General features: G+C 47.5%; 1 protein-coding gene across 1 annotated transcript in view; it reads left to right on the top strand.

Annotated features, from left to right (window-relative positions):
- The window catches only part of LOC147737016 (uncharacterized), a 76,338-nt gene extending 67,664 nt beyond the window's left edge, over positions 1-8,674 (top strand). Inside the window, exon 5 of the mRNA XM_086958666.1 lies at positions 5,852-8,674. Within this exon, the coding sequence (XP_086814792.1) occupies positions 5,852-6,988 (1,137 nt within the window). The 3' untranslated portion in view covers positions 6,989-8,674. The remainder of the gene's footprint in view (positions 1-5,851) is intronic.
- Positions 8,675-19,710: the final 11,036 nt, after the last annotated feature.

The raw sequence follows: 19,710 nt of genomic DNA, 5'->3' as shown, positions 1-19,710 counted from the left end.
TCTGCTGGGTTCCATGGCGTCCTGCATTTTTCTCATCCCACACGCCAGGCTGAGAATGCGTCCTCTGCAACAGACCCTGGAGGATCAGTGGGACCAGGCAACAGGTCGTTGGGAGGACCGTATCCATCTTTCCCAGGCGACAAAAGAGTCCATCAGATGGTGGACTCGGAGACACAATGTGATGGTGGGAGTGCCGTTTCATCAGCCCATTCCGTCCCAATCTATAGTGACAGATGCCTCCCTGCACGGCTGGGGAGCACACATGGGTCCGCTTCAGATTCAAGGCCGGTGGTCTGCACAGGAGCAGACATACCACATCAACATGCTGGAACTCAGAGCGGTATTCCAGGCTCTCAAAGCTTTCCTGCCAGCGATCACCTCCAACTCAGTCCTGGTTCATACGGACAATACAACAACCATGTTCTATCTGAACAAACAAGGAGGCACAAAATCTCGCCCACTGTCTTGGGAGGCTCAGACAATATGGCATTGGCTCCTCGCTCGAGGTCTCACAGTGGTGGCGGTGCATCTTCCGGGCGAGTTGAACGTCAAAGCAGACGCACTCAGCAGGCACTTCGAAGATCAGCCAGACTGGGTGCTAAACGACGAAGTGGTGGAAGAGCTTTTTCGTTGCTGGGGACGTCCGTCCATAGACTTGTTTGCAGATGACGAAAACGCCAAGTGCCACGCCTTCGCGTCCAGGTTCCACAGGCCGGGGACGCAGGGGAACGCTCTTCTGTTGGATTGGGCAGGGATGTTCGCGTACACGTTTCCTCCCCTAGCTCTGATCCCGAGGGTGGTTTCCAAGCTCCTCAGGTTGAACATGGAGATGATCCTGATTGCTCCAGACTGGCCTCGGCAGTGGTGGTATCCGGACCTTCTACATCTGTCTGTGTGTCCACACAAACGACTCCCTTGCAGACCAGACCTGTTGAGCAAAATGAACGGGAGGATAATGCATCCCAACCTCCCATCATTGAACCTAACAGCATGGCTCCTGAGGTCCTGCAATACGGACATTTGAACCTGCCTCCAGACTGCATGAGCATTTTGAGGGAGGCTAAGAGGCCGTCCACGAGAGCATCCTATGCCTTCAAGTGGAAAAGGTTTTACTTGTGGTGTAGGGATCATCATTTGGATCCTATTAAAGGGCAGGAGGACGTCATCTTACCATACCTCCTTTCCCTCGCAACAGCTGGTTTGAAGTACGCTTCCATTAGAGTACATTTGTCAGCTATTGTGGCCTATAGGAAGTCCCCTGACCAGGTGTCTTTCTTTCAGGTTCCAGTGGTCAAGGATTTCCTTCAGGGTTTGAAGAAAGTGTATCCCCCTGTGCGAAATCCTTCTCCTCCGTGGGAATTAAACCTGGTTCTATCTCGGTTAATGTCTCCACCTTTCGAGCCCATCCACAAGGCTTCCTTACAACATCTCTCTTGGAAGGCAGCTTTTTTGGTGGCAATTACCTCTGCATGCAGAGTCAGTGAGATACAGGCGCTCTGTGCAAAGGAACCTTATACGGTATTCCACCATAACAGGGTAGTTCTAAGGGCTCACCCATCTTTCTTGCCTAAGGTCATCTCTGATTTTCATATAAATCAGTCTATTTCCCTCTCTTCTTTTTTTCCAAATCCGACGACCCCGGCCGAGCGGTCACTTCACTCCTTAGTACTTAAAAGAGTGCTGAAGTTTTATTTGGAAAAGACTAAAGGGATTAGGAAAACGGACCAACTGTTTGTGAACTATGGTGCAATGAGAACTGGCTTTCCAGCGGCAAAGAGGTCCATTTCCAGGTGGATTGTCTCTTACATTAAGTTGGCCTATCAACTAGCAGGAAAACCTTTGTTGATGTCTCCAAAAGCGCATTCCACTAGAGGGAAGGCGGCTACAGTGGCTTTCTTGCATGACGTTCCCATGTCAGAAATATGCAAGGCCGCGACCTGGAAATCAGTGCATCCATTTACGAGGCATTACTGCCTCGACTCTGATTCCAGGACTGACACTCAAGTAGGGCAAGCCTCCTTGAGGAATCTGTTTGGGTAGTCTGTTTTTGTCTACTCGCGCTTATTGATGAGATTTCTGTCTTATCTTTCCTTTGCCCGCAGGGATGAGGAGAGGCTCGCTATTCTATTCTAATGCTTATGACTATTGATGAGGATCCCCTGGAAGAGAAGGATTAGTTACTTACCTGTAATCCTAGTTTTCTTCCAGGGGTATCCTCATCAAAGTCATAAGCAACCCTCCCGCCTCCCCGGGCAAAGGATACTCTTTAATAAGGAGATATTGTTAACTTATGTGTTATTGGGTTTGGTTTTCAGTCTCCGAAATGAACAACTGACCTAACTGCCACTCCTGAGGCATGATGGGATACAGGGGGTCATGAGTGCCTTAAAGGCACAGTGTCAGTTTTTTGTTATTTAGCTACAGGTTAGCTTTTCACTCTTGTTACACTGTGTGTTTGCAATGCAGCCTGGGAGCTTCCTATGCTTCCAGTGAGTTCTGAGAATTTTCTACTGCTTTCTGAGCATTAAAACAATTCCTAAACAAACTTTGGTGTTGTTTTCTCCTGTTTCTAATGCTTGTTATTCATATATGGTGGAAATTCTTCACAGCATATTTCAGCTCTAATGTGATTTGGCTGCTATTGCTTGTTTTTTTTATATATATATATATATATATATATATATATATATGTGTATTTGTATGTGGGGCACATATAATATAGTGTTTCCGGGGTCCCGCACATGGGCGGGAATATTCTAATGCTTATGACTTTGAAGAGGATACCCCTGGAAGAGAACTAGGATTACAGGTAAGTAACTAATCCTTTTTGGTCTCAAATAGCATACACTGCCACAGTAGTTACTGGCATTGAGAAAAACTACTGTGTGCTGATCTGCTCCTTGTGGAAGCAGAATGCTGTCTCTCACAGTGAAGCCAGCCGATACAGAGAGAGAGAGAACATTTTAATAAATGCAAAGCGTCATGGTCCACACCAATAAGGGCTCAATTATTAAAGAAGGTCTGTCCTTTGCATTAAGTGCAGCTATACAGCTTAGCTTTCATGAATTCCCAAGAATTTACAGAAGTAGGACAAAAAATAGTACCCCTAGAAAATACTTGTGAACTGCATTTTGTTATGAGCAAATATGCCTGTGAATCTTTGCTCCTGCGAACATCTGAGTGTTTGCAAGTTCACTTTACCGCAAACCACTTTTTTCCCCAACTCTGGAAGGAGGTTTACATCTGCCATTGGAAGGAGTGAATTTCCAACATTTCTCAGTATGGGAAAAGATCAGAGAAGAGTTTTTGAAAACCCTTAAAATTTGCAAGTTAGTAGGTTTGCACAGACTCAAAAGGGCATTCTAACCCTGGAACTATTGCGTACCACTACCTTTACCCCCAGTATGTAGATCTGCAGAAACGTGGCAACATGAGGGGACCGCAAGTATTCAAACACTACTCTGGTATAAGCCCTGGCATAATCGGAGAGGCTCTATCCGAGCTCTTATATAAGGAGATTGCTGCCATAATTTGTCGCCACACTACATGGCACTAAAGGGACAAGTGGATTTTGTTACAGGACAAATAGATTTATGAAGCAACCTGCCCCTTGGACAAGTAGATATTTTATTAAATTCCACAACCCTGGTCTAGATCATGTGACAGGATGGGGTTGGCTATGTCTTTGGCATATTTAGCTTCTGATTGCAGTTGTGCCGTAAGCTTTTCAGTGTCTTTTTAGGCTCTCTTTTTCTGTCTTGATTACCTGGGACGAAGGTGATCTGTCTTACTTTTGAGTGAGTGATTTATCGTAGAAGCTACGATTCATTGCTCCAGAAAAGTATTTATAGCTATTGTGTATATAAGTTGTTTCTGTGTGGTGAGGGTATGTTATGTAAGATTGGCAAAGGTCATCAATGTCCACCTCTAACATTTGGTTTGTTGTCCTGTTGAGGCGTATAGTTGTGTTTGGCAAAGGCATAAAGATCCATCTAGGTGTGCTTGATACTGTGTGTTTGTGGTGGTTGGAGATCTATGCGGTCTCCTAGTATAATTCAACTGCCAGCTTAAGGTTGGCCATGATATTCCAAAATTCTTGTCTTATCTTGTCTTTTGTTGACTCTTAAGTTGTTAACACATGCTTGCCCGGGAGAAGTAGCATTGTTTGTGGTGCTGGGAAGGGAAGACTCTTATGAGGGTGTGCGTGCTTGCTCTTTGAGATATTACTTGCCTGGTTTGGGGAGTTGTGCGAAGAGGTATATCGCACAGTGAGTGGGAGGAAGTTTTGATCAGACACTTGAATATCGTACTGATTATTACTGATGTGCACAAAACTGTTCATCAGAATTTCCATCTTTAGACCTCCTCAATCTAGTGTTCCATTGTTCTCAAGCTTTCTATCTCGAGAATGCCTAGAGCCCTCTCACCCCTCGCCCTCTCGTCCCTTGCCCAAAATAAACTTGGACTCTGGATGTCTGTATTAGCTAACAAATGTTATTCCTTTGTTCCAGTTTTCATTCTTTAACAATCTCTGGTTTTAAATCCACAGATGATTGAAGAGTAAGCATAGAAGACAACATGGTGATCAGTAATAAGCAAATAATTGAAAACTATTAAAGGACCGATGCTAAAGAAGTAAAGTTGCTTCAGAGCTCCAACAAGAGAAAAGTATCCATGAAAAAGATGTGGTGAGGAACTTGGATTAGAGTAAAATAAAGAATGTGAATGCAGTTTTTCTAAATAGATTTCCTGCTGCTCTAATGGTATATGAAGAATGCCCTAGAGATGCTAACCCAGGGCAGGAAGACCATGTGTCTGAACCAGAGAGGACAAGCATCAGTCTAAAGTTCTATCCGGTCCAAGAGAAGAAAATACACACAGAACAAGTGGGACTTGAAGAACTTTTAACAGACCTCAGCAAAATGGAACTTGAGCACCATATCCAGTGAATTGTCTTTGTATCAAAAACAAATATCTGTTGGTCACTTATACATTGTAAACAAAGCTGCTTAAAAGATAGGTAGTCAGGTTAGGACTAAGATATCTGCTAGTTATGAAATAGCGATGTGGTTATATCTGGGACCAAGGGAAGGAGAATGAGGGAAAATTAATGCACTTCTGTGACCAATGACCATATTTTGTTTGTTGTCCTGGTCCACATGTCCACTACCATTCTTACCCATTAGAAGTGACCTCAGGTATTTGTTACCCGGCAAGACCTGCAAAATCCTTAATATCCTCATTGTAGTCTTATATACAGAAATAGATGACATCCGTAAGAAGGGTATCAAGAAACAGTGTGCTGCTACTGATACACAATAGTATTCTGAATGTTCATGCCTATACATTATGTGAATATGTACCTAGCTTTGAAATACTGAACACCAACCAAAGTCCTAATCAGTGCCTCATTAACTCATCAAGAGAAAAGGGTTAGAGAATCCACATGGATGTAATAATGCAATAATCCCATGAGAGGCTTCCCCATAAGTACCAAGGGCTGCTGATATTAAGGTTGTAGGGTGAATTAGGTTGCCTCCAGAGGTTATACACTGTGAACTCAACAGAGAAGTGATCTTTGGCTAAATAAGTGTTCAGGTGTTAAGTTGAACAAATGCAGCACATTTGAGTGAGTGATGCTAAACACATGCTGAATAAGATTTAGTCTTGTCTTATGGTGTGTCTGCTAGAAAAGTACCAACTTGGAGATATTAACTTCAGGAAAAAATCTTATCTCATAATGGAATGTATACAAGACCAAACCGAACTTGGAGATATTAGCACCAAAAAGAAGTCTCACACATGCTCTGAATGTGAGAAGAGCTTTAGTTGTCGATCCAGACTCAGTCAGCATGAGAAAACTCACACTGGGGAAAAATCTCATCAGTGCTCTGAATGCCAGAGACGCTTCACTCGCAAACAGCATCTGACTCGACATGAGAGAACTCACACTGGGGAAAAACCTCATAAATGCTCTGAATGCCACAAAGGTTTCCGAAGTAAATTCAGCCTTAATCGACATGAGAGAATACATACTGGAGAAAAACCTTTTCAGTGCTCTGAATGTCAGAGAAGCTTCATTTGTAAAACCCTTCTCAGTCAACATGAGAGAACTCACACTGGAGAGAAACCTTATCAGTGCTCTGAATGCCTAAATAGTTACCAATGTAAAACAGATCTCACTCAACATGAGAGTACGCATACTGGGCAAAAACCTCATAAGTGCTCTGAATGCCAGAAAACTTTCAGTTCGAAAAAAGTTCTCACACGGCATGAGTTAACCCATACTGGGCAGAAATCCCATCAGTGCTCTGAATGCCCAAAAAACTTTAGTCGTAAATACCTTCTCACTCAACATGAGAGAACCCACACCGGGGAAAAACCATATCACTGCTCCCAATGCCAGAAAAGCTATTGGCTGAAAACTGGTCTTATTTTCCATGAGAGAACTCACACTGGGGAGAAACCATATCAGTGCTCTGAATGTCACAAAAACTTTAGTGAAAGAGCTAGTCTCACTCACCATGAACGAACACATACTGGGCAAAAAACTTATCAGTGCTCTGAATGCCAAAAAAAGTTCAGTTATAAAGCCAGTCTTATTTTACATCAGAGAACTCACACTGGGGAAAAAGCTAATCAGTGCCTTGAATGCCAGAAAACCTTGAGTCATAAACTCAGTCTATCTTTACATGAGAGAACTCAAACTGGGGAAAAACCTCATCAGTGCCTTGAATGCCAGAAAAGCTTCAGTCATAAACTTAGTCTAACTTTACATGAGAGTACTCACAGTGGGGAAAAACCTCATCAGTGCCTTGAATGCCAGAAAAGCTTCAGTCATAAACTCATTCTAACTTTACATGAGAGAACTCACCCTGGGGAAAAACCTCATCAGTGCTCTGAATGCCAGAAAACCTTCAGTGTGAAAAGTCACCTTACTGTTCATGAGAGAACACACAATGGGGGAAGAACATCTTCTCTGCTTTGAATTCCAGAGAAGCTTTAGTTATAAAATAATTCTCACTCCACATGTAAAAGCCCATACTAGCTAAAATAAATATGAGTGTTATGAAGGCATGTAAAGATTCAGTTGGAAGAGCCATGTTATAAAGGAAAAGTGTTTATGAGTGTTCTGAATGCCAGAAAATCTTTATTCATAACATTAATTTCAATGAAAATGAAAGAACGCGTCCTCGGCCAAATCCTTATAGCTGTTCTGAATGTGAGAAACACTTGAGTTGTAAAATGGATGTCTTTCGACATGAGAGAACCCACACAGTGAAAAACCTTAAAAATATACCCTTTGCCAATAGCCATATCCATTGCAGTGGTTTTAAACCACTTATAGTAAGAGCAAAACTGGTTTACTTCCAATCTCAAAAAGCTGACATTGATAATTCCTCAAATAGGTCTTTGGTTATACCAAGCACAGTTCACAGCCCCTCTTCTAAGGTTCATGGGTTACTTCTGCAACAGTTTTGAGAATGACTTGATGTTTTCCTTTTTTCTTTTAAACATATCTTTATTGCACATTTTATAGCTTACGTTTTAACACACTCCTCCAAGTGGACAGTCCATTCGTAAGATTAATTCATGTCACGTCTTATACACTGATCAAACATTTATACATATATTCCTATCTTTCCCACGTAGAAGACACCTGTGGAAAAATGTACCCAACTGACCCCATTCCCACATCTTAATGAGAATAGAAAGATGCTCTACTATCCCTCTTCAAGTGTAGCCACCCACCCGTCAGAGGTGCCCACACCCATGACCCTTTCCTCCTAGCCCCCTCTCCTTTTTTGTTGTTGCATATACTGCCACTTCCGTATGATAAATAGCTATTAGAAGAGTGAGCCATTGTTGGACCGATGGTGCAGAGAGGTCTTGCCATGCCGTAGCCAAGCTCAGCTGAAAATCCGTCATTACAATAAACACAGATGCCTGTTCTTGGCTAGGGATTGATTCATTACTAATTCCCAGTAATAGAAGTTACAGGCTCTGTACTATACATAGTCCCAGTCTTCCCTCAAGGAACTCAGTAATGTCCCCAATTAGACCACCTAGGGCTGGGCACTTTGCAACCAGCGTATCAAATGTGCCCCGTATGAATGGCATCGGGGACAGTGCTCATTTCTGGTTCCAATCCATTTAGGTATTTTCCCCAGAGTGTAGTACAACTAGTAATATGTTTTAAAATGCTGTACTTGCAGAAAGGCATACATTAAGATTGTCTCTGCCAGATTTCAGATAACCTTTGATCTTTCCAGTGAATTTCTAGTTTTTTTTAAAAATAACTTAAAATAATATTTTATTACATATGTAAAGCCACCCCCCCCCCCCCCCCAATGTGGCCAATCTCGCCGAGCCTCATAAGACTCCATCACAAGGTGAATACACGTATGGATGCTATTGATCTCCTTACAAAAATGTCTTTTTTGGATATTACAATTGTGTTAGGGAAGTTTCTGAAAGCAACAAAAGAATCTGTAATGGAGTCAATTAAGGAGGATTTTAAAATACGGAGTATCCCAATATTAGGTTTTAACGGTTTTAAAATTGTATAGAGTGTTTAAAATGAATTGTGGTTTAATTATCTTATTGCTTTGTGGATCCATTGTTTTATGTATGGTTTAGAGATTATTTTCTAAATAAACATTGTTTATCATCAAGACTCCATCACCCAGGGTATTTTTTTTTAAAGGAGGAAGGGGCCATGGGGCCGCCTCCCTGAACTAATCTAGGCCCTGTGGAGACCAAACCTGTGGCCAAAATGTAGAACAGAAGGGGAGAGGGGCCATGGGGGCCTCTCCCTGAGCCTAAAGAAGGCTACTGCCTTTTATTCCCAAAGAATCATGCAAAACACTAGTAATGGCACTGGCCTTGCCAGGTTGGATTACGGCAATGCATTGTATGCTGGGATACAAATCCAACATGTGACAAAACTCCAGCGTCTACAGAACGAAGCAGCTTGGTTGGTGCTGGACATCCCCAGATCCGGTTGCCCACAGACTAAGAGCCCTCCACTGGCTACCAATGGAGAAAAGGGTACGGTTTAAGTCAGTTTACCTAGCCTATAAGGCCCTCCATGGTGTAGGACCATACTTTTTAAATCTCATCTGAAACGGTATGAGCCAGCCAGGAGCCTGAGATCTGGTCAGGCAACATTGATCAGGTCCCTAAATTCAAGCCGGTCAGGTGGGGGGGGGGGGAAGCATCCTGTTGCAGACTGCCAAGACCTAGAACCTTCTTCGTATTACAATAAAAAGTAGCCCCTCGCTATTATCATTCAGGAAAGTTGTACCTGGCTTTTTACCTCCAAGTTAGAGCCTGATATCATCGGAAGTTATGGTTTTCTACATCGACTTAGTGCCTAGATGCCCTTGGGCATTCGTGTGCTCTTCAAATTTTCAAATCAATCAATTAAGGCCCTGGAGACCCCAACACCCAGGGCTGTGTTTTTTTTTAAGGGGAGGGGAACCCCTGTTTGTGCCTTCAGCAGTCTATACTGTCATTCAGTCAATTAAAAAAGAATTAATCCCATAATAAACAGGCCCGGACTTGAATGATGTTTCTCTTTCAATTCTTTATTATGATGATCCAAAGCAGATTAAAAGATCCAATTTTACGAATTAGTTTTTTCTTTTTTAGCCAACGCGTTTCGTCTCAGGAATGAGACTTCTTCACGGCTCATAGAACAGTCTTTATAAAACTAATGCATAACAGGATGGTTACTTTATTCAAAGCAGATATTTACGTAATCTGTCAATTCCACTCTGTGTCTTGAAATAACGAAAAAGGCATGGTAGCCAGGAGCATGACTATCATCGAGGGTAGAGCAGCACCAGGTGCCCAAGGGACAGTTTTTTTTTTAATGGGATGGGACCCCATATGGCCCCCACCCTGAGCATATTTTGGACCTGTAGACCCTATCCCGCAAGGCTACATCCTGAATCTGCTCACCTCAAATTTTTAGCACAGGATTAGCATAGTGCCATCCAAGCCCTGTACATATATACATGTATAAACACATAAATATATATGTACATACATATCTATCTCTATCTCAATATATATATATATATATATATATATATATATATATATATATATATTCCAACAATTGAGCTCTGAAAGGGCACACCACGCTCTCCCCCACCATGTTGTAATGCATTCCTGACTTTCAATCAATATCCACCATGTCCGACGCGTTTCAAGGCTGCTCTGCCCATTATTTATGGACTCTGCACAGAGGGAAATGAAAACTCATGGCTGCTCACTTTTCGACCCTTTATTGAAGTACTGGAAAGGCTTCTGAAGGGAAACACTTTCCTTTCGTTGAAGCATGCTCTGCCAAGGTGAACAACAGCACGCAAACCTAACTTTCTTTCCTACTTAAGGATAATTGAAGCTGCAACCAACAGGGGGACTGAGCCTACTTATGGCGATCACTGCACTCCCCTCTTCTGGACCACAATTACCAACATGCTGCTGGTTGTCTTGAAATGTGCACTACCCTCTGTGGGAGTTCTTTCCTTCAAGAAATGGTCAGACAGTAAGCAGCTGTGAGTTTTCATATCCCTCTGTGCTGAGTCCATGAGTAAGGGGCGGAACTGCCTTGAAACGCGTCAGACATGGTGGATATTGAATGAAAGTCAGGAATGCGAGCGTCCGCAAGGCATTACAACCGGATGGTGGGGGAGAGCGTTGTGTGCCCTTTCAGAGCTCAAGGGCTCATTTGTTGGAACATATATATATATATATATATATATACATACATATGTATATATACATTACCTACTGGTGGCCACCAGCGGGTAGTTATAGTTAGGACTATGTTTTCCATAGGAAAAGTGTCTTGTGACTTGCCTATATCTTTGGCGGTTGCAAGCAAATGGGTGGTTCCTGTTCGAAGAGCGGCCACATCAAAGGCAGGACCCAATATGTGTTTGGCACTTTCTCCTCAAGGAGCTGCACCCATGAGCTTGTTCAACATGTTTGCCAGGGTTTTTTGCGAAGGAAGGATGCATTTGTATATTTTTTATCCTTTTGTTTGATGCACGGTCATAGACAGAGGAAAGGAAGAAAAGCAAACAGCCGACAAGTGTTGTGCCTAATTGGCCGAGGGCTTTCTCAGGCTGTACATAATAAATGCATGATTAGTCCAGAAACGTATGTACCATGATTATAAGAAGAAAAAAGGAAGTAGAGGGTTTAGACAAAGACCCAAGTGCAAGAGGTCATATTAGGGTGAGGGACATAGATAGGGGAGGGGGAGAGGGATTGGAAAACCAGAGTGAAAGGGAAAAGCGGGAAAGCAAAAATAGAGAAGAGAGAGACAAAAAGAAGGGCAGAAGTTTAGAGGTGAAAATATGTTCCCAAATGAGTGAAGATAGTTATATGTGCAAGTAAGGAAAGGGTATGGACAAGAAAGTGGATGTAACCTGGTTAAATGTTAACATTAAAAAAACAATATCCATAAGGAATTTCTCAAGTAATATGGTGGTCATTGGTAAAAGGTGCATTGCCCCAAGGTGCACGTTAAGTGCATCCTCTAATAGGTCACCTTTTATGCTACATAATAGGGGGAAATACCTAGGTCTTCAGCGCTATTCGACAAATCATCATGAAATTTTCCCTAAAAATTGCTCCTGTAAATCTTGTTGCGCATGGTAAGTTTCGGGCATTCAGTCAAGTGGGAGGGTCAAAAAAGTGTGTTTCCCATGTTAGTTCCCATATGACATTTACTCGAAGCTGCAACCCAAAGCACTGGATGGAGTTACACCAAATTTGGTAGAAAGGAAGATTTAGTTTCTCAGATCACACTTTCAGTTATTTGGTGTAAATCCATTCAGTAGGGGGCGTGGCTTGGACGCCGATCGGGATGGCGGCGTGAGCTCGCAGCTCCGCGCGGAATCCCGCTAATTCTCCTGTTTTCTGGACCCTAGGCGACCCGAAGACGACGTTCCTGCCCTCTGCAGTGTAAGGGGACAGCTGGGCGCAATCGGAGGGTCGTTGGGGGACTGCTGGCCCCGAGCAGATCGTGAGAAGAGGCGGCCGAGGTGTTGCCGAGGGTGAGAAGAAAATGGCGGCGAGGAGGTCGGACGGTCCCGAACTTCAGCCCTGAGCCAAGTTGTCGCCAAGTGGCAAGAGATCCTGCACTCGGCTGCCCGAGGCACTAGGATCGGCGGTGCTGTGTCCTGAGACCAGGGGACGCTGACCTGATCAACCTAGGAGCTCGGGGACCTTCGTTGGCCACCGCCCTAAGACTCATCCTTCCCCCCTCAGGCTTCGGAGGGGGGTGACGGAACGGAGCCCGTCCACCTGGCCATTGCTCCTGAGAGCGTCGGCGGGGACATTGCACTGCCCGGTGCCCGGAGACCGGCACGGAACCACGGGCGTAATCGCAAAACGGGCGACTGGACTTGTGACGCAGCACCCTGACATGGCGGCGATCGGAGGGCCGATGCCCGGGAGTCGCGAGGGGGACTCGGCGACATCGACTCGGCTGAGTGAGAGTCCCTCCCCGGAGCTTGATCAGGAACAGCGGCTGAACCGGCGTTTGGATGCCATCCTTGATGCGATCACCTCCACTAAGGAAGCATTGCACCATGACATCGCCCAAGTGGCCACGGGCCTGGGGCTGCTACGCGCGGATCACGCGAAGCTGGCGGACAGGGTCAAGGACCATGACCAACTGTTGCTGGACCTGAAGCCATCGGTGGTGACCGCGGAGCACAGGATCACGGACATTTTGGCCCGACTGGACTCACTGGAGCGGAGGGCGGAGGATGCCGAAGGCCGCAATAGACGGAACAACGTGCGGGTCGTAGGCCTGCCGGAACGGATTGAGGGGGAGGATGCGGTGGCCTACATGGAGAACTGGTTCCGCACTGTGGTGGCACCGGAGGGGCTTACTCCTTTTTTCACTCTGGAGCGAGCTCACCGGGTGCCTGCTCGCCCGCCGGGGCTTGGCCGCCCCCCCCCCCCCCCCGACCGATGGTGGTGCGGCTCCTCCACTACAAGGACCGGGATCTCCTCATCCAGCGGGCCAGGATGTCGGGCCCGTATGAGGTGGAGAACAGTAAGGTAACGATCTTCCCGGATTACACTCAAGTGGTCCAGAAGAACAGGGCATCGTTCCTCGCGGTGAAGAAGGAGCTCAGGGAGGAAGGCATCCAGTACTCCTTGCTCTACCCAGCCAAGCTGCGGATCATTATGGATGGCACGACGCACTTTTTTCAGACTCCGGATGAAGTTTGGCAATGGCTCGAGTCATATAGAGCGGGGACGGACAGATCGCATAAAAGTAGGCGAGACCAACCCAAGCAGCCCCGGGTGAGGCAGTCACAACGCATCAGATCCCGCAACAGGCGCCAGCGGGAGAAACGGGAGGCTTAAATGGCGGCGGAGAAGAGGGATGCGCTCGCAGCGACGGCGGCCATTACAGGGTCGCAACAGAACAGCGAACGGGCAGAAACGGACTCGGGAGGGGAAGGCAGCAGGACGGGAGAGGAACTTTCAGAGGCGGAAAGCTCGAAGGGGCCGATAGTAACCCCACAGACATCGGATGGTATTTTCTGCGGCTGAGATAGAATTGGGACTAGATCGAGACTTCATGGTAGGGTGATATCCTGTTGATGGAGGGCGGGTTGCCGGGAGGGGGAGCTGGGTGCTTTGGAGGGGATGAAGGTGCGGGGCGCGGGCTCCGCTAGCTGGGGTCGGCGACGACTCACCCCCCTTGGGCCCTTAAGGCCGACTGTGGTGGAGACCACAGGGTAAGAGTGTGAGAAGTTGGTTCAAGGTTTGGATGGGGGCGGCCATTGGGTTCGTGTGCTCTGTCCTGGGGAGTGGGGTTTGGGAAGTGTTTCAGTTTTGGGAATGTTCGGGGGGGGGCAACTGCATTGGGGGGGCCATGGACCTTCGTTATTTGAATCGGACTGTACGAGGTTGGAATGGGGACATTACCTAATTTGAAATGCCTAACGTGGAATGTCCGGGGGCTGCGGACTATGGTGAAACGTCACAAAGTACATGCATATCTGGTACGCAGGGGGGTTCACATTGCTATGCTCCAGGAGACTCATCTCACCAAAAAAGAGTGCGCTGCCTTGCAGAAAAGATGGCGGGGCCAGGTGTTTGGCACCACTTACTCAGCGTATGCCAGGGGGGTGTTGATCTGGGTGAGGGCGGGGATACCCTTTCAAGTGCTGAACCAAGTAGTAGATCCGGATGGCAGGTTTGTGGCGGTGGAGGGGAGGTTATATGGACGGGATGTGGTTTTCTGCTGTGTCTATGCACCGAACACTGACCAAGGCCGATACTTTGATAGTCTCTCGGGGTCCTTGGCCTCTTTCCTGGCGGGTCCGATAGTGTTAGGGGGGGACTTCAACTCGATCACGGATGTTGCTCTGGATAGGTCCCATCCCCCCCTAGTAGACTCTCCGGTGCGCAGGCTGGCCGCGCACAGGAAGGACTGGCAGGAACGATGGGGGTTGCTGGATGTCTGGAGGGAGCGGCACAGGGGAGCCAGGGATTATTCCTTTTATTCCGCTCTCCATGATCTGCATGTCAGGATAGATTCGGTGCTCTGCGGGGGATCCCTAGCCCCATTGATTTCCCATGCGGAGTACCTGGCTAGAACTATATCCGATCATAACCCCCTATTGGTGCACATTCAGTGGCAGAGGGAGCGCTCAGTGATACCAACATGGCGGCTTCGGCCGGAGACGCTTGAGGATTCTGTGTTCAGCGACGCGGTTCGGCAAGGCATTGATAGTTATTTCGGAGTGAATGAGGGCACGGCTACGAGTAGGTCCACTGAATGGGATGCAATGAAAGTGGTGGTGAGAGGGGTATGTTTGGGTAGGTTCTCGAATGCTCGCACGACTGTGCTGAATGACCTAATGAAAGCGGAAGAAACTTTGAGGGACCTGGAGCGCCGCAGGCCGGCTAGGCCTGATCTACAGGCCCAGTTGTTGGAAGCGAAGGAAGTGGTTGCCACCGAGACTGAACGTTTAAGGTGTTATGACTATAGGCAGTACATCATAAGAGCACATGCAGAAAGGGACAAGGTGGGTACCCTCTTGGCCAGACTAGCTAACCCGGAACTTAGGGGCTGCCCGATCCTCAGCATTAATAATGCGCAGGGAGAGATGGTGTACTCCCAGGCAGCGGTATTGGAACGATTTAGGGGGTATTATGAGGAATTATACCAGAGTCAGCTGGGAGTGGGGGTTCAGGACATCGCGGAATACCTGGGGGAGAGGCAGCTTCCGGTCCTGGACGAGGAAGACGCGAGGGAGCTGGGTAGCCCGATCACGCTCACGGAAATACGGGTGGCCATCAAACATATGGCCCGCAACAAGACGCCCGGGGTGGACGGACTGCCGATTTAATTCTATCAACAATATGTGGACAGCCTGGCGCCCAGGCTGCTGGTGGTGTATACGGAAGCTTTCGAGACGGGGGCATTGCCTGGGTCCATGCGGGAGGCCTTGATTGTACCGCTCCTCAAGCCTGGCCGGGATGCCGCGGATGTGAGGTCTTATCGCCCGCTGTCCATGCTGACGGTGGATTATAAGATCCTGAGCCGGATCCTGGCCACCAGGCTGGCCCCGCATATGACGGGCCTGGTACATAGGGACCAGGCCGGGTTTATACCCACGAGGAGCACGGCGCTGAATATCCGCCGCCTGGTGGGAATAATGGACGCCATCTTGGACGGGGAGGGAACCCCGGCGGTTCTGTCTGTGGACATCGAGAAGGCCTTTGATAGTTTGGAATGGTCTTTCCTGGATGGAGTGTTAGAGAGGTTTGGCATGGGCGAGGGGTTTCGACGGTGGACGAGGGTCTTATATACCTCGGCGACGGCGAGAGTACGATTGGGCGGCCTGGTGTCTGCGGCGTACCCGGTGGGCAGGGGAACACGACAGGGATGCTCTCTCTCCCCCCTATTGTTTGCCCTGGCGATGGAACCCTTGGCGGTCCATGCGAGGTCAGGTGACCGATACACGGGGATAGTCAGCGGCGGGCAGTGGCATTATATATCGCTATATGCGGATGACTTGCTCCTGTACCTAGCTGACACCTCGGGGGCGTTGGTCGGAGCGATGGATCTGTTGTCTGAGTTCGGCCGGCTGTCGGGCCTTAAGGTCAATTGGGCGAGGACTTGTGTGTTCCCGCTGAGAGCGGGATCGCCAGTCCCTAGCAGCGATTTGGGTGTGGTATGGGAACCCTCTTGCATCACCTATTTGGGTGTCCGCATTTACCACGCGACTGCGGACCTATTGGAGGGCAACATTGGCCGCTGTGTCCGGGCGCTGTGGGGCAGCTTGTCTTTCTGGTCGACCCTCCCGCTGACAGTCCTGGGCAGGATTGCACTGTTGAAAATGGTGGCGCTCCCCCGCTTCCTCTATTATTTCCGAACGCTGCCTGTCTGGATTCCCCAGGGGGTGTTTAGAGAACTGCGGTCACTTATAATTGGCTTTCTATGGGGGCATGGCCGCCGTAGAGTGGCCCTGAGCACGCTACTTCGCCCCAAGCTGGAAGGGGGCATGGCTGTGCCCGACCTCGAGCTGTATTATCTTGCGGCGCAGTTGCAGGTCCTTACACAGAACGTAGCCAGGGTGTTCCGGGGCCCGGAGGAGGACCGGGATCGGGGAATACAACGCCACGTGCTGTCCTACATCATCATGCAGCAGAGGCTCGAGTTACGGGCCCTCACCATGGAAGAGCGGACGCTCCGGCTGTGCTGGCAGCGGAGCCTTCGGAGAGCGAGGGCATCGCGGGCTTATGCCCCGGAGATCCCGATCGGAATGTTGATGGCTTTGCCGCACGGAGGAGATTGGTCCCCGTTGCTGGATTGGGAAGAGGCGGGACTGCAGATGGTGGGCGACCTGTACATAGACGGGGCTTTGGCGCCGTTCGAAGTGCTCCGGGACCAGTTCGGGCTGCCTGATGGGGGCTTCCTCCTACACGCGGCAGTAGTGGCTGCCATACAAAAGCACTGGAAAGGGGGGCTCATGGAACCCACGACGACTATGGCGTGCCAATATGTGGTGATGGCGGCTGGTACGTTCAAAGCTGTGACGTGCCTCCATAATAGGATGCTGAACGAGGGGCTGGAACCACTCCAAGGGCTCAAGGCTAAATGGGAGGTGAGCGTAGGCCGGCCCATACCGGATACGGCATGGGGCCACATCCTGCGGCGCACGTGGAAGGGCACTAGAAATGCGCGCTTTCAGCAGGTACATTTCTATGTGCTTCATAGGGCTTATTTAACTCCTGAGAAATTACAGCGGTACTTTCAGGTGCCGGATGCCTGTTGCCCACGGTGTTCGTCCCCGGGAGCGGACATGGACCACTTGTTTTGGGGGTGCCCACAACTAGGGACCTATTGGGCGGAGGTAGGGGAACTTCTGAATGAAGTGACTGACAGGGAGGTGGAATTCGACATGGCGGCGTGCCTACTGCTCTGGTTCCCGCATACTAAACGCACCAAGGTGACAAGCAAATTCATAGACCTGGGCCTGATATTGGCACAGAGGGAAATTTCGTGGCATTGGAAGTCCAGGGGGGGACCCTCACTGCGTAGATGGAAGAATGAGCTGCTGCGGTGGTCTGACTGCGAGAGTGTGCTCCGGATGAAGCAAGCTGTAAAGTTGGGGAATGAGAGGGCATTGGATGCGGCGCGTGCATGGGAGTTAGTGGTACAGGCTTTGCGTGATTCTTTGGTAGAGGATGAGGATGGCGAGAACTAAGCCGCTGGACACCGCGGGGCGAACACAGAAGTATGGTACCACGCACTGTAGTGGACCCATCCAATCCGACAGGACGAGGCACACACCTTAGCAGTTGCCAGGGGAGGAGGGGCTTTGGGGGGGGGTTGAAGGGTGTTTGGGGAGGGCCGGAAGCCGTTAGATGGTCGCTTGTTAGGGCCTTGGATCTACTGGGACGGTGGGTACTATGTGGAGTGTGGAATGGCTGGTAGAGCGGCCAGGTGTGACGACCCAGAGCGCCTAGGGCAGGTCCCGACAAGGGCGATATCACTGATTATCACTGGGATGGCTGACGGGAGTGTTGTTGTGGGTGGGGGGGTAAAAGCAGATACGCAAAACGATCTTTCAACCAGGGTCCCTATGGGACGTGCACTGTGATGTGTTCCTCTTGAACGACGTAGTATGCCGCCCGGCCTCCGGGATGCGGGCTGAATGGCTGTGTACGACTGGGAATTCTTATTGGACGGGGGGATCTCACAAGTGTACTGGCTGATTAATTGTATCCTGTCGTTTATAATTCTGCAATAAAAATATATTTAAAAAAAAAAAAATCCATTCAGTAAGAAAATAAAGTTATTAATATCTATGGCTGCAGAGATTTCACGAAAAGTAACAAGCTTGTGCAGGGAAATGCAGCACTCTGATTGGCTGCCAGCACTCCAGCCAGGAGGTGTTGACAGCCATCTTGGGACTCTGCTTCAGCTGAGTCCAACAAAAAAAAGGAAAGAGAAAGGGGGGCAGGGTAGGGCTACCCTGACCCCAAAACCTTGGTTTTGGGGCTCCCCCTGGGTCCCTGCCATGCTAAAAAAAAAACATTATGAAAAATAAAACAGTTGCTGCGAAATTGCAATAATTGTGAATACACAGGACAAATAAAAGAAAAACAAGTGCAGGCTCTCAAGCTTGTTTTTTAATGACCCCGGCAGGCTAGGTCCTGAGGAAATAATATAAAAATAGGAGGAGGTGCACAGGAACCCCTTCTTCAGGCTTATAAAAACTCAGGGACTGCCACCTCCTCAGGGCAGTGCTTTGAATTTATGCAGGAGGTGTCTGCTTAGCTTCCCACAGCACTATGGACCACTATCTCCTGGGCTAATTTAAGAATGAAGTGAGGGGGCCACAGGGACCCCCCGGATGGCCACCAGCGGATACAAAAACCTTATAGTTAGGAATTAACATTAAAAAACCTTAGAAATTCACTGAAAAAAACTAAGGTTACAGAGATGATATAGTTAGAAATAAAATTTTAAAGAACCCTTACAAATTCACTGAATAAAACAGGCTACAGGGATAATATAGATAGGAAATAGATTTTAAGAACTTAGAAATTCACAAAAAAAACGAAAATTACAGGGACGTTATAGTTAGGAATTAGGGTTAAAAAACCTTATAAATTCCCTAAAAAAAACCCCGAAGGTCACAGGAACGTTATAGTTAGGCTCACGTTTTACACATACAAAACCAGAGAAATTTAGCAGTTATAGTTAGCTTACTATAACTTACGCCCCCACAATGCACTGCTTATGACCTTACATGTTACATCACTCAAGACCTTACATGTTACATCACTCAAGACCTGGCCAATGACATCACTGATGAATTCTCAATGAGTGTTTTAATGGAGACGCCTCTGGTCCACCTCCAAGCTTGCCCATTATGTCGAAAGTGTGAAGGATGTTATGAAGGTGACCATTTTAGTATCTTCCCTTGGTTTATGAATTTGAAGTCTAAACTGTACTCCCACTATATGGGTGCTTCATACCAAAGCTTTATGTCGCCATATCACCTGATTTTATTGAAGTGTATTGTTATCTTGCACTTTCTCAACTGCCCTGTTAACAACTAGTTACAGTGACATTTCCGTTTATAAATATTTAGGTATTTTTTACAACTTTTTTTTTTTTTTTTTGAAAACCTTTATTGTGCC

This window comes from Lissotriton vulgaris, chromosome 1_1 (genome assembly GCF_964263255.1).
Source record: "Lissotriton vulgaris chromosome 1_1, aLisVul1.2, whole genome shotgun sequence".
Taxonomy (NCBI): Eukaryota; Metazoa; Chordata; class Amphibia; order Caudata; family Salamandridae; genus Lissotriton; species Lissotriton vulgaris.
The sequence above is the reverse complement of the archived record's forward strand: the minus strand, read 5'-3'. Positions and strand labels throughout refer to the sequence as shown.